Source organism: Nomascus leucogenys, chromosome 5, assembly GCF_006542625.1.
Source record: "Nomascus leucogenys isolate Asia chromosome 5, Asia_NLE_v1, whole genome shotgun sequence".
NCBI classification, from domain to species: Eukaryota; Metazoa; Chordata; class Mammalia; order Primates; family Hylobatidae; genus Nomascus; species Nomascus leucogenys.
In genome coordinates this window covers 36,359,087-36,374,830 of record NC_044385.1, presented here as the reverse complement: position 1 = coordinate 36,374,830, position 15,744 = coordinate 36,359,087, and the positions used below count along the sequence as shown (strand labels likewise).

General features: G+C 43.9%; 1 protein-coding gene across 1 annotated transcript in view; it reads right to left on the bottom strand.

Annotated features, from left to right (window-relative positions):
* Positions 1-2,382: 2,382 nt before the first annotated feature.
* Positions 2,383-15,744, bottom strand: part of C8A (complement C8 alpha chain) — a 64,486-nt gene continuing 51,124 nt past the window's right edge. Inside the window, exons 8-11 of the mRNA XM_003265135.2 lie at positions 13,650-13,775; positions 12,330-12,487; positions 7,854-8,076; positions 2,383-2,921 (exon numbers count right to left, since the gene is read on the bottom strand). Of these exons, the coding sequence (XP_003265183.1) occupies positions 2,770-2,921; positions 7,854-8,076; positions 12,330-12,487; positions 13,650-13,775 (659 nt within the window). The 3' untranslated portion in view covers positions 2,383-2,769. The remainder of the gene's footprint in view (positions 2,922-7,853; positions 8,077-12,329; positions 12,488-13,649; positions 13,776-15,744) is intronic.

Genomic DNA, 15,744 nt, shown 5'->3' with positions numbered 1-15,744 from the left:
TTGCTGTCCCTGCCTTTTTGTTTTGTCACAGACCCCATTCCCCATGCACATATAATGATTCCTCCACTCTCAGGAGCCTCAACCTTGGCTGCACTTGGAATCACCTGAGGAACTTTTAAAACTAAGGATGTCAGGCCGGGCGCAGTGACTCACGTCTGTAATCCCAGCACTTTGGGAGGTCGAGGCTGGTGGATCACCTGAGGTCAGGAGTTCGAGACCAGCCTGACCAATATGGCGAAACCTCATCTCTACTAAAAATACAAAAATTAGCTGGGTATGGTGGCATGCACCTGTAGTCCCAGCTGCTGAGGAGGCTGAGTCAGGAGAATTGCTTGAATCCCGAAGGCAGAGGTTGCAGTGAGCCAAGATTGTGCCATTGCACTCCAGCCTAGAGACTGTCTCAAAACAAACAAACAAATAAAAAAAAACCCAAAAAACTACGGATGTCTGGTCCCTACCCCCAGTGATTAAGATTTAATTTGTTTGGGGTGCAGCCTGTAGACATCAGGGTTTTGAAAACTCCTCAGGTGATTGTAACATACAACCAAGTTTAAGAACCACTGTTTTTAGGTCAAGATCAAATGTTCTCTTTAAAGTGACCACATGGCCTGGCCAATTTGGCCCTTGGTCACTTTCTAGCATGTAACTGCCACTACTCAGTAAATAATGAATGTAGGTTAATTATTAATATAAGTTAAAAAGTAAAAAGCAAATTGATGACAGGATGAAAAGCAATAAGAGAGTTTTTTTCTTCTTTCAGATAGAAGATCTAAAGAGTTCAGAAATGAACTTCTAAATCACATTCTTTAATTAATAATAGTCTCAATAATGATGATGATAAGCGTGAGGGTAATAATGTCCTGTATGACAGGCATGGTGCCAAGTGTTTTATATGCCTTCTTTTATTTACATGCATTATTTTCCCCACTCCCCATTCCTGACACATACGCACCTGCACACACCCCCAAATGTCTTTCTCACTTTCAGACTTTGTCTCACGCTGAATTTCTGTCTGAGAGATCTCCTCCCAGTTTGCCTAGTTGAACAGTCCTTCAGGGCCTGGGGCAAGCCCCATGCCATCCACAATATACACACTAATGGAAAGGTAAATCTCTCTCCCACCTGGCCTCCTTCAGCACTTATTTTGTGTGCTACATATTTTAGCATTAACTCAACAATTAATTTCCCTAAAACCTCCTCTAGTTGTTTCATATACGTAATTCTTATTCTGACTTTAACAAGATTGATGACTCTGGAATGACTTGAAGCATCAATATGTATGTTAGTCACCAGACATTTCTTGAGTACCTACTATACACTAGGATTGTAGATCTGGCCTTCAAGGAGCTCAAAATCTAATAGGGGAAACCAACAGCTAAAAGAAAATTCAGTGCTACCTAACATGTTCTCTATTTGAGACATGATTGGAGTGCTGTGGGATTCTGAGGCTGGCTGGTGTGATTGGCCTCGCCTAGAGATGGGTCAGAGAAGGTGGATTGATTGTCACTGGTTGGCCTCTTCAAATCCACTCTCCACTCTGGGAGGCTGACCAATGTGCACCTCATCTATGAACTGACTCTTCAATTCATTCACTTATTTAACCACAGCTACTTACTAAGTCCCTGCTACATTTAAGGCACAAGCCTGACCTCAGGGGCTACAGTGCTAAACAAAACAAACCTGACTTCTGCCCTCAAGATTATTGTCTCTTAGGAAGAGATAGATCTTAAATAGTCACAGGAGATGTGGGATTAAATATATATGCTATGATCTGAACATTTGTGTCCCTTCAAAATTCATAGGTTGAAATTCCAACCCCAAAGTGATGGCATGAGGAGGTGGGAAATTTGGGAAGTGACTAGATCGTGAGAATGGAGCCCTAATGAATGGGATTAGTGCCCTTAAAGAAGGGACCTAAGAGACTGCCTAGCCCCTTCTGCCATGTAAGGACACAGCAGTAAGACAGTCCTGTAGAAACTAAGAAGTGGGCCCTCACCAGACACTGAATCTGCCTTGATCTTGGACTTCCCGGCCTCCAGAACTATGAGAAATAAATTTCTGTTGTTGATAAGCCACCTAGTTTATGGCTTTTTTTTATAGCAGCCCAAATAGACTAAAATAATATAATTACTAGTTGTGAAAATTGCAATGTAGGAAAAGAAGTATTCCATGAGAAAATAATCAGGAGAACGTCACATTTGTGGTAAGAACTTAAGGGAACTAGAGAGATTAATTGAATTAATAAATGAGTTCAAATGAAGGAAAATTGAAATAACTCACCAATTTTTAATATTTTTCTCATTATTTCAGAGTGCTTACCCTATCAATTAATAATGTTTCTATGAATGAACAAATATTGTTATCAAAGAACTAAGAGAATTCTCATCCTACTTTGTTTTATTGGGTGTTGATTGTTTCAGGTGTCTGCTTGTTTTGTCTCTAACATCCTGTAAGTTCTTCCTGGTCATGGATTGAGTTTTCTCAGTTTTCTGTTTTACTTTATTTTTTTGATGATCCAAAGTGCTGCGAGTAGGACAGAGCTTCTAGTTAACAGTCAACATCCAGTTGCTGAATAAAATGATTGAGTTTTGTAAGTAATAGAATAGTTGGCTGTAGATAGCAAAACCTAGTCTTAGGCCTGGAAGCTGGCAGAACAAAGAAAAAAGTGTGCTGATTTGCATCTTCTCTTAGTTGAAAGAAGTCTTTATCCAATAGTCAGTGCAGGGGTCGACATCCACAGGATCTGCTCCAGCCTGTGCCCAGAGGCCCTCAGCAAGCCTTCGTCTGTACTTTCCGCCCTGGACATGAGGCTCCTCCATTCTGAGGTGCTGGATTGTCACACTCTCTTCTCCTTTCCTGGATGCCTGCTCTGCACACAGACCAGGAGCTCCAGCAACTCCAGCTACCATCTGCTTTGGCTCCTGCAGAGGAAATTTCCCAGGGAGGAGGAGGTTAGCATAAGGCTAAGAGGGAAGGGCCTGTCTGGTGACGAACAGGGAGGGGTGGGTGGGACCCTTGGGAGAGGGACTGGCCTCCCCTCCTTTGGTCAACTGCAGCTTGTTGGAGGTACATACGGATAAGGTACATAGGGTCTTTGCTCCTTTGTTAGTCCAGATGTAGCAAGGGCAGTTTCACTGCGGAGACCATGGCAGGCAGGCTTTTAATTGCCCCTGGGGGCTCTGTCCAGGGAGTTGCAGAGCTGCTACTGAGGAGGGAAGGCCATCCTGTTGCCTGAGAATGGTCTGCAATCCCTCCTTGGGGAAATGCCTTCAGGTAGCCAACCAAGACCTCTGTGCTCACTGCCTTGCACTTAATTTGAAACTCTGGATGGAGTGAGAAGCGGCCCCTGGGAGCCCATCTCATGAAATTGGAATCCACAGTTCCATGGAAGACGGATAGCGGAGAGAGGCAGGAGGTGTGCTCCCTTGGAAGAATGACACAGAGTCACTGGAGGGTGTGAAGAGCAGGGAGCACTGCCCCACTGGGGAGTCAGAGAAAAAGTTTGGCCAGACACCTCCCTGGAGAGGATTGCTAAGCCTTTGTATGAGGATTTGCAAATCAAAACCCCTCGATTCTGGCAATGGAGCTGCAGAGGGTGACAGGCTCTCTGCACAGAGCATCTGAACACATGCACTGACCATGGACTATCTGGAAATCTAGCTCAGAGAATTACCCAGCCTGGGGCTCCGCCTGAGTTTTGGATGCTGTCATATGAGAAGGATGGACTAATCCAGTGGTTTTTTTCAATCGTTATTTTTTTTTCATCACAATTTCATTTTTCCTAAATGAAATCTTACATGGACCCCCAATCTCTAAGTCAGATGAAAGTAGAGCTGCTCTATTTGAAGCTGGATGTCTGTCAGGCTCGCCCTCCTCTGCTGGGGCAGCTCTGAGACCCCAAGGCTCCTCAGATCACAGTGTGAATATCATTGGATTGGATTATCTCCAAGTTCCTTCCAGCTCTGTAATTATACTACTCCCTGATGGGGCAGCCACAGCAAGGCTTTCTGTCTCTTTCTCCCACCTCTGTGCCATAGGCACAGGTTTACTGGGAAAATTCCCAGGGACTGTAATGGGCCTCCATGGAATTTGACTAGCCTGCCTCAGACTTCCTTGCCAGCCCAGTCTCCATCAGGCTGAAAATTCAGTATGACAGCCCCAAGGCCACCTGATGTCCACACCTTGCTTGGAACCAGGTTGATGGAGCGCCATGAGCTGCCTGCAATGAACTAAGTGCACTGCCTGCAACTGAATGCAGGAGGAATGGGACCTCGGGAGCAGCCCTCTGTCTCCTCCCTCCCTGCAGATCATTACATAATGCCCACACCTTCTCTGATGCCCACCATGTGTGCAGGTGTCTCAGTGCGCATGCCACTGAGCCTGGCACTGGACCATGGAGAGGCATGTCTGGGTATCCCACACTCCCCCTTCTTCCTGTCTCTATGCTGTGTGGACAGGGATCCTAGCAAGTCACTGGTTCTGAGGGCCCTTGGAGTGCTATAATTAAATTACTCTGGCAAGGCTCACATCTGTTCCTTTAAGCCAGGCCAGGTTGATAACCATGAACTGGTACATACCCCACTTTCCACTCCCCAAAATGATACTTACTGAAGTTGTCTCAGACCCTCTACTCTCATTCCCCAAATTTCCTCACTCTTAGGATGTGACTCAGTAGGGTGTAATTGTTAAAAGATTGGGTCCCAGGTCCAAATCCTGTCGCTTTCATTCCCCAGCTGGGTGACCTTGAGCAAACTATCCAACCTTCCTTCTGCCCTGTTTTCCTCATCTGTAAATTGGGACTCATAATAGCATTTATGTCATAAGTTTCTTGGGAAAATAAATGAGTTCATATACATGCAGCTATAATGGCTGTTACTAATAAGGCTTAGTTATTTTTTCTGTTCATTGATCTTTGGTCCCCTTGGGAATGCTGCCTGGCCAGTGGGAAAATGGCGGCTACAACCCAGTCCATACCCTGCTTGGGAAGTCAGGAAAGCCCTGGGCCCTTGAGCTCAGCTGTATCAATCCAGAGTGGTTTTCTTTTTCTCTCCCAATTCACCCACCTACCAGGCAGTGTCTTTTTTCCAATTCACACAAGAAAGATGGAACTGGCCCTGGGAGTTGGTCTTCTTGGTTTGTATTCTCTGCATGCTCCTTCATAAGGTCTTTGGCTTTCACTCACCCTCTTGGCTTACCTCTTTCAGCATACCTCCCACAGGACACAGGCAGCTCACTGGGACCCAGATTCTATCCCCTTTGGCCAGCAAAGGAGGAATTTGAACAAGTAACAACCCAGAACAATCCTCTATCAATGAAACATCCCACATGAAGCTGTCTCTTCTTTTGCTTATTATAATAGAGCCTACCACAAGTGTTAACTAGTTTAATCCTCAACACAACCTTTAAGGAAGGTTCCAATATAATCTTATTTTACAGGGTATGCCCAGATGGAAATCAGCAGCTTAGAAATTAAAGACCTGGGCTGAATGCAGTGGCTCATGCCTGTAATCCCAGGACCTTGGGAGGCTGAGGCGGGCAGATCACTTGAGACTAGGAGTTCGAGACCGGCCTGGCCAACATGGCAAAAATCCATCTCTGGTAAAAATACAAAAATTAGCCAGACATGATGGTGCGTGCCTGTAGTCCCAGCTACTCGGGGTGGGGGCGGGGCGGGCTGAGATGGGAGAATCGCTTGAACCCGGGAAGAGGAGGTTGCAGTGAGCCGAGATCACGCCATTGCACTCCAGCCTGAGTGACAGAGTAAGACTCCATCTCAAAAGAAAAACAAAAACAAAAACAAAAAACTAAAGATCAGTTTGATACCTGAGCTATGCTATCCTGCCTCCTACTTAGAACTACTCTCCCAATGAGGAAATAATAACTCAACATCATCTGATTTTAAAACCAGGTCTACTGCATGAAGATCCCCTTGAATCCTAAAGAAATTGGTATTTGTAGTTTGAAGCTTAAAATATTTAAATCCAATTTTGCATTTAAAGATTTTAAGCTTCAAACTACCAACTGCTCACCATGTTGCTATCCCTTGTTTAGGTCAGAGACTCAGAGATTCTGGGGGTAGGAAGGACCTCGAGGCTGTCTTGCCCAACCATCCCTTGGAAGAATGAATCTCTTCCATTACAACTCCCTGAAAAGTGGTCATCTATCCCCCTCCCTCACCCCTGCCACAGTGCATGCAGCAGAAAGTCCTCCCTCATTAAGCCCTAATTCCTTTGCTATAGCTTCTCTCCTTTAGTCCTACAACCTAATCTCAGTGGCCATAAAATACAATTTCTATGTCCTCCCATATGGCAGTTTATGTGGGACTTGTCCTTTCTGAGTCTTTCTTCTTCATGCCAAAAGTTCCCAATCTTTCCAGATCTTCTTAGTACATAGGTTTGAGCTGTCCCACTTCCCTGGCTTGCCTGCTTTGCTTTGCTAGTATCTGGTGAAGTGTGGCACCAAGAACAAAGATCTTGGTATGCCAGAGAAGAATCTTATCCAGGGGTCTTGACTTCTGTTAACCCATCTTTCACTCTGGGGCCCTCTGTATCAGGCTCCCACTGAGTGAACTGGGACTAATGATTGGCCTGTTTCTTTCACATGGCCATTGGGCCACATGGCTTCAGCCCCCTCCACCTTGTGCTTCAACCGTTTGTTTTCTGGAGTCAATTGTAATACCTTGGATTTCCCATCGAGACTTCTTTCTTTTTCCCTTTGTGTTTTCTTCATTGCAATAGCCAATTTAGGTTAATGTACACATTGATTAGGTAGCCCATACGTTTTGCCATCATTTTATGTACCATATAAACAGTTTCATATGCCTGAAAAATTGGGAGCTTGGGAATGGGAACATGCATAGAGACTCTTGGGGCTAAAAGGGAGCATAGATGAGAAAGCTAAGACCCAGAAAGGCGTGAATAATTAGTGTCTCACAGTGACTTAGTAAAGTATCTGGGATTCACATCCATGTCCCCAGACTTCTTCATTTTTAAGGGATGGACTTTTAATGCTTGTTTGATAAATTTCTTCCCTGGTACCAGTTTGTTCATGTTGCAGTGATCTGCATTTAAACCTTCCTTGCCCAAACCTTGTTTTTAGTCATAACTCCTTACACTATAATGACAACTACCTATCTCTTTTAGTGAGTTGAATTGTGTTTCCCCAAAAGATATGTTCAAGGCAAACCCTTGTTACCTGTGAATATTACCTTATTTGGAAATAGGATCTTTGCAGATGAAATCACATTAAAATGAGGTCATGCTGGATTAGGGTGGGCTCTAACCTCCAGTGACTAGTGGTTCTTATAAGAAGAGAAACAGTTATAGAGGGAAGAATGCCAGATGAAGACAGAGGCAGAGACTGGAGTGATGCATCTATAAGCCAAGAAACGCCAAGGACTGCTGACAACCACCAAAAGATAGCAGAGGGGCATGGACCATATACTCCCTCAGTCTCTGGCAGGAACCAACCTAGCCAACACACCTGACTTTGGACTTCTAGCTTCCAGGAGTCTGAAACAATATACTTCTGTTGTTACAAGCCACCTAATTTGTGATGATTTGTTATGATAGCCCTAGGAAACTAGTTTACTGCTCCAGAAATGAATCCTCTTGTCCATATACATCTTGGTGACATGATAAAACAGTTCTCATCTGAGAAAAGGTCTTGATTGCAAGGAAAAAGCACAAGAACCACTAAGTGTGATGGGTGAGTAATAGAACCCTCAAGGGTGGCTCCTGGGTAGTGGCTAGGAGAGCTCCAAAAGGAGGGGCTGGGAACCCCAAAAGTCCTTTTTGCACTGGCCCCTTTGAACTGGGCCAGGCTGGAACTGGGTAGGGATGCACGGACCTTACCTTCTGTCTGTGTTTGCTCACAGGCAGGGCCCAGGCGACCCAGGCGGCACTGGCACCTGCAGCTGGTGCCCTTGAGGATGGGCACCCCATTGTTGAAGCAGGGCCCACATCGGCAGGCGTTGAATTCCATCAAATACTGGTCCAAGGCGCGGTGCAAGTTCTGGCGCTTGGCCTCCAGAGGCCCCAAGCTTGTGTGCCGCAGCACCTCGTGGATAGGCTGCATCTGTGGGCACAGAAAGAACACAGGGCCCCTCCCTGGGATCTACATTCCCAGAGCCCAAGAACCAGCCACCAAGCTTCTGGAAGGCCTGATACATGCCAGGCACAAACACAGACACCCAATTTATCCCACCATCTTGGATCCTCACAGCCACTCTGTGACATAGGTATTAAACGCCTCAGCTCCCAGCAGAAGAAAGGGAGGCTCAGTGTTTAAGTGACTGGCTCAGAATCACACAATTATTAAGAAATAATAATGAAGATCAGGTTTAGAGAGGGGCAGTTAAAAGTCCCAGGCCACACAGCTAGGACGTGAGACACATTTACTTAGCTTTTACCATATGACAGGCCTTTCCCCTGTATCATCTCCCTGAATCCTCACAATAATCCTGGAGCAATGTGTGCATTCCTTACAAGAGTCACCTACTAACTCTGAAACCTGTGCACTCGCAATCCCAAGTGGGCTTAGAAGTTATTTGCGCCAACGCATCTGCCCCCTCCACCACGTTTAGGAAGCAGGAAAAGTGTGTGTTTTGATTGTCAGCCTTCAATGCAGGAATTAATAAAATCCTTGACAGGTAGTGTTGTTGTCATTGCTGAGCAATTTCCCTAATGGTGTAACCGTGGCGGCTACATGCGGCTGGGTGGGGGTTATTTACAACTGATGCAACCCATTCCAGGCATGACCGTAGTCCAGGGTTTCTCAACTTCGGCACTATTGCGTATCAAGTTGGATAATTCTTTATTGGCAGGAGTGGGCTGTCCTATGCACTGTAGGCTGTTTAGCAGAGTCTCTGGCCTCTACCCACTACATGCCAGCAGCCCCCTTCCAGTTGTGAAAACCAAAACTGTCTCCTGACATTGCCAAATATTCCTTGGGGAAAACAATTGCCTCGATTGAGAAGTAGCAGATGAAGCACAAGGAGCATTGAATCTGGAGCCAGAAAACCTGGCTTCAAACCCCAGCTACCCTGCTTCCAACTGTATGATCTTTGGCACATGACACCCGGAGCCTCTTTCCTCATCTGTAAAGGAAGAACAGTCATTGCACCCTCCAGGATTATTGTGAGGATTAAGGGAGATGATACAGGGGAAAGGCTTGTCACATGGTAAAAGCTAAGTAAATGTGACTCCCTTTCTAGCTATGTGGCCTAACTGCCCCTAAGTCTGATCCTCATTTTCTAGAAAATGGGAATAATACTTAATTCCCAGATTTCTTATGAGGATCTGAAGAAGTACTGAATGTGAGATACTACTGTACAAGGAAGAATGACAAAAAATAAAGCACCATTTTTGTTAGTTGCATGTGATAATGGTAAAAAAAAAAAAACAAAAAAAAACCATGTTTTTCAAATTGCATGCACGTATGGTTATCTTCAGCATGCTTATAACGTTATACATTTTAATACTTTCATAAAAGGAAGGCACTTCTCCAGATGTCTCATTTTAAGGAGAGGAACCTGAGGCCCCCAAAGGGGAAGTGATTTGCCAAGGTCACAGAGGAGGTCAGAAGTAGGACTGAGCCACGTTACGGTAGTCGCACTTCCCTGGAAACAGAAGTCAACTGAGGGCACTGACAATAGCTTTGACTGAGTTCCTGGAAATGTGTACAGAAAGACCTGTGGCAAACAGACTTTGGCCTGTGGTCAGGGGCTGCGGTTGAGGTCAGCAGGCAGGTAATATCAGGACTGGTAGGGTCCCCAGCCAAGGGGAGAAAACCACTTACTGGAAGTTCAGGGAATTCAGTCCCATTGTTAGGAAGTCAGCGTAGAATAGGCTGCCCTGTTGGCCTGCTCAGAGATGACTCTTAGTTCCAGGGAAAGCCAGGACCATTGAGCAATTTCTCTTTGACCTTCCAGTGGGGGTCTGCACCCAGTTCCCCACCTCAGATCTCTCCCTCCCAGGAACCACAGGAAGAGAGGAAGCACTCCATAGGGTGGACTGGTGGAGTTAAAGGAGGAGAGAGAGGTGGAGAAAAGGGATCTTAGGACGTTAGAGCTTGAAAAGGTATTGGCAATGATCTTGTTCCCATTTTGCAGATGAGAAAAAAGACTCAGAGGTCAAATGATACAATATAGCAACACAGGATAATGCATAATAATATATCACACAACACAACATAGCAAAATAACATAACACAAACGTAACATAACAGGACTTCTACATTCACAAACTCTAAGTACCTGCTATAAATAAGCACTGCTGAACTCTGGGGGATATGCAAGGGAATAAGATGCTGTTTCCACGCTGAATATCAGGCTCCAAATAACTCCTACCTGGTCCCCTTATCTGTAATCTCTCTCTTCTTCATATCACCCTTTATTTCCCTGTGAGCGTTTTCTTTTTAAAGCGCATTGCTAGCTGTGTTACTTCCCTGCTATAAAGCCTGCCCGTGGCTTAATGCATCAAGTCCGAACTTCTCAGGGGGCAACATGAGTTGTGAAGAGACTGAGGATGTTAGTGTCAGTCAACATGACTCAAATTAGACTCCATCATTTGCCAATTTTGAGATATTGTGCTGAAGCTGTTTCTTCAACTGACATTTACTAAGTAACTTCCGATCTGAGTCTTGTGAAATATCTGTATGTGTTAGAGCAAGAAACAGGCTCAGTGAGGGAAGTAACTTGTCAAAGGTCACACATTGAAAAAGCGGCTGAGCTACCACCTAAATTACATCTTTCTCCTCCCTCCCAACCCTACCAAAGCCTGGGCTCTTTTTCCCAAAAGACTGTAGTGGTCTTCTCCAAATGATGACCCTGAGTCTTCCCAGGGAAGTTTTTCTTAAGGCAAACACCAAGTTCACCTCTTGCCTGTGAAAGTTTATATATTACTCCTGATATCAATTTTATAGTTTTTGCACAAATCACTAACAGCTTGATGATATCAATTTTCAAACCGTATGTGAATTACAGTTGCGTGAAAATGGTCTCTTACTTATTGAAGAAGAAATGAAATCAAGGTTAATCCATCTGACCTCTTTCTTCACAGAAACCAGGGTGTTAGAATAGACTTCTAGGTTTAACTGTAGGTATATGTTTTAAGAGGAGGACTATATCCATATCTGGGATATTACATATATGTAGAAAAATAGGCAAGGGTGGGGAGAAAATGGGTGAGAAAATGATGATCTTTTGCTTCAAAGTCTGAAATGCAGTCTTATTTTGAATGGACTACACTGTGTATTGACAGAAGTAGTTTGGCAACTGCTAGAACTATCACTTCCTTTGTGGTTAGAATACAGTTTTCCATACTTTATGAGGTTAAGCATTTAAGGCAGGGTTTCTCAACTTTGGCATTATTGGCACTTGAGTCTAGATATTTCTTTGCTGTGGGGTCTGTTCTGTGCATGGAAAGATGTTTAACAGCATCCCAGGCCTCTGCCTCCTGGATGCCAGTAACACCTCCTTGCCCCACTGTGGGTGGTGACAAAAATATCAAAAACATCTCTAGACATTGCTAAATTTCCTCTATGGAGCAAAACTGCCCCTAGTAGTTGAGGGCCACTGCTTTAAGGGAGGTGCTAGGATAGAGAGAAGTGAGAACTGGATATGAAGTCCAAAGGTCTGAAATCCAAGCATTGCCACTTCTGAGCTCTATGAACTCAGACATTTTCACTTGATTTTTCAGAGCCTGTTTCCCAGTCTTTTTAATGAGAGGGAATAGTATCTATGCCAGAGGTTCCTCTAATGGAGAGATGAGATAACTGGAACATGGTAGCAAATTGCAGCCTGGGTCCAAGTCCAACCCACAGCTTATTTTTGTATGGCCTTTGAGCTAAGAATGACTTTTGTATTTTTAAAGAGATTTGATGAAGAAGAGAAAAAATAAGAATTACTACTACTACTTTGTGTATCACAGATTGTATGTGTCCCACAAAACCTAAAATATTTACTACCTGACCTTTTACAGAAAAAGTTTGCCACCCCCTAATTTAGTCCATGTGATTTTTAAAGTCTTTTATGTATAAATAAAAATCAAAATTTGCCTAATGTGATCTAATGCTGAGGAACTTCTGGGATGAACAGTGTAAAACTGGGCACTGACCAGATCGTCAGCTTCTGATCCCAGCTGTCCCGTGGCTGGGTCTGAAGTCATGCACTCCCTGGAGTCAGACACAAGCAAGGCCACTAGTTCAGTGTGCCGTTACATTTAATCTTGTTCTTTGATGGGCTCATAATAAGAAATATGAAATGATCTGGTCTGCTTCACTTTCATTCCTCATGGACGTAGAGTTTCTTCAACTGCGAAAAGACTTACCTCAAAATCGATAACAACAGGATTATACTTTAATGACCTCCCCCAGGAACGGTATGTAATGGTGCTCCTGTTCTGTGCCAAGCCACCGCTCCAGCCAGAACTGCCACCTCGCACCCGAGAAATGATGTCTTCCACAGCCATAGCCTTCCTCTCCCTTTCTGCCATCAAGAGGATAAACTGCATTAACTCATTTCCCAAAAAGCCCAAGGACTGGTTGACAACCCCACTAATGAGATTTGGAAAAAGTTTACATGTTTTCCTTAGATGTTTACCATTCTTCTACTGTTGTTGGTTAGCTAGCAGGACAAGGCAGAAGGGAAGGACCAAGACTCAGAAATAGACCCATCCTCTGGAGTGGAGAAATACTGAGAGGACGGCCTGGCCCACATGGCGGATAAGGAGGACAGGAAATGGGTGGTCATTCATTTATTCATTCATTCACTCATTCATTCATATGTCAAATATTTACTCAGTGCCTGCTATATGCTGAATAGGTTCAATCGAACATTATAGGTGCTACAGGTACTACAGATGTTACTATAGAACTCAGTGGAGGCACAGCGAAAGAAACTAGTCAGCTATACAGTAGGAGGTGTGGGAGGCAGTCAGGAAGAAAGGTGAATTGTCTACAAAGGTAAGTGAGTATTTGCCAGGTAAATGAAGAGAGGATAGTAAGAGAGAGGAAACAATTTGACTTAAGGCCCTGAGGTACAGGTAACATAATGCAATAGGAATAGCTTGAACCTGTTTAATATCTATTCCACCCACTGCATTATAAACTTCTTCATCATCTGTGTATCCTCTGTGTCTCCCATTTGGGGAGAAAAAACTCAATACCTGTTTGATGAATGGATGAGTAAATGAACACATGAACACCCCAATTGACTTGTACAGGAAATGCCATAAAAGATTCCTGTACAATCCCTCTCTAATAATTATTCTTCGAGCTTGGAATCGGTAACCATATTCTCTCTCAACAGCCTTATTTCCTCCCTCTGAACTGTAATATGATGGGCCTTCATTCAAACAGCCCAGTTTCCAGATTCCTTTTATTCTAGTTCTTACTTGGATCTTTGTCTAACCCTTGAAATCTAGGAGGGTGCCCCTTATAAAGGTAAGTATTTCTAAGGTGATTTTAAGCCCACAGTAGATTCAAAATAGAGCCACTGCAGGTCATTGCTTTGGGGTATTTAGCATCTATGCAGTCTGATCATTGACTAAAATGAAATCAACTGGGAAAAAACATAGCTTCCATGTCCCAGTGTGTGCCAAAGGAAAGCCTGGCTTCTCTTTTTGGGAGATCTATTGCTAAACACTTGCCAGTTTTGCCACCTCCAAATCGTTCACAATGGTCTCCTGATAAACCTCCACCAACATTTATTGTGCCTTCATATTGAATGCCCAAGGAGCCTCCAAAACATGTCATGATATCTCTGCTGGTAATACCTGCAACAGGGAGACAGAGAAACACAAAATGTTGAGTTATTAAAAGACCCTTGACATGGTACAATTATGTCACAGTAGTAAAAGCTAGCTTCAGCTTTGGAGTCCAAAAGGCCTAGGTTGAAAGCCTGGTTCTTTAAGCCAATTTCAGTTTTCTCTTCTGCATGGTTCCAACGAAAATAATTCTTGAAATGAGAAGAGATATGTGTTGCACATACTAGTTGGTAAAAAATGCTAGCACTCTTTCCTTTGACCATTCTTTATTGAGCCACCTTGAGGCAATAATTCTATCTCATCCATCTGCATTTGCCCCCATGCCTACCTCAGTGCCTGGCCCATGATGGGCACCATTACTCTGAACTTTTACGCATATTTGCCCCACTATAAATGCCTCTCCTCCACCCTTTCCATCATCTTTCCAAAGGCTACTCAAGCTTCCATTCAAATGTCATTTACTCCATGAACCATTTTTGGATCTGAATAATTCCCTCTTTTTTCAGAGCTACCAATGTTCTCTGTGCCTGAATGATCATCTTCATCACAATTCTTTTTGTCCAGGTCCTCTTTGCACCCCAGAGAGGCCAAAGTCTTGCTGGAAGATGGATGGATCACCATGGAAAGTTTACCTGCCCTTCAGACTCCATAAAGACTGTCAGGCCCACATTAGCCATCTCTCTATTTGTCTACATCTGAGGACCCACTGAGGAACCTGCATTTTGCAGATGAGGAAAATAATTCTCAAAGCAGTAAGGCCACATTGCTATGTAAATTAACAGAGCTGGATTTCCAACCCCAGGTATGCCTGGCAAGCTAAAACTAGATAAATAGACTGGAGGAATATTGCCCATGCTACAGAGTTCAACCTTTTCGGTAGCTAAAGGAGTCTTCTGGAAGTTGTAAACGGGAGTTTGTATTTTGACACATCATTCCTTTAAACTACAACTATACAAAATAATTATTTCCAGTCACACTGTTATTCTATCAACCATAAAGGAAAAATAATTTGGACTTGTCATTCAGTTGAGCTAAAGATTAGATTCACTATTTTCAAGGGAGTATTGAGCATCAAAGTTTATTTGCCTGTGTCCCCATTAAACACCAAACTCTACAAGGTCAAGGACTTGCATCTAATTCACCATTGTCTTGTTAGCATAGCAATGTGGTGTGTGCCATGTTCAGTAAGTACTTTCAGAATAAATGATTGATGAATGAAAACAATGAGTAAATAAACGAATGCCCTGAGTCTTTTGGTAAGGGTTTCTGATGGAAGGAAACTTAGAAGTCATTAGTCCTAAATTCAAATTCCAGTCACTAACACCCTGTATGATCCTAGGAAAGGCCCATGATCCCACTGGGCCTTTGCTTCCCATTTATGGAAAGAAGAGGTTGTCATCTCCAAGACCCCTTTCAGCTGCAGCCCTCTGTGCCTCTTTGGATATCAGTTTCTGAGTCACTCCTGACCTGAAAGTGCTTGGGGAAAGTGATGCTCTGGGCACTGGCACTCAGCACTGAGCAAAGGGCTTCTTCTGCCATTTCCATTCAAACACTTTTAATTTTTAATGCATTACTAATTGGGGGAATATTTAGCATATTTAATTGTTTTGATTAAAAAACGCTTCAACAGTGATAAACAAAAGTGGATGAAAAGAATTCATGGGCAGAAGCCAGAGTGATTACTTAGGTGGATGGTGGAGTGCTGCTGAATTAAAGCGACAGGACAGGCTGATTAATGGGGGCTGGAGGATGCCTGTGGTGTGATTATGCTCATGAAAGATCTGGCAACAGCCTGCCACGTGCTGCTGGGAGAAGAGAATTCCAGTCTGACTTGAGAAGCACGACTTGACTGCAGAGATTTACCATCTAAGGACCCCAAAGTGGGTCCCAGACAGCAAGGGGAGTCTGTGACTTACAAAGAATCATAGAACCTGAGACCCCAAGCACTCTTAGACACTTAGCTCATACTTTTCATTTA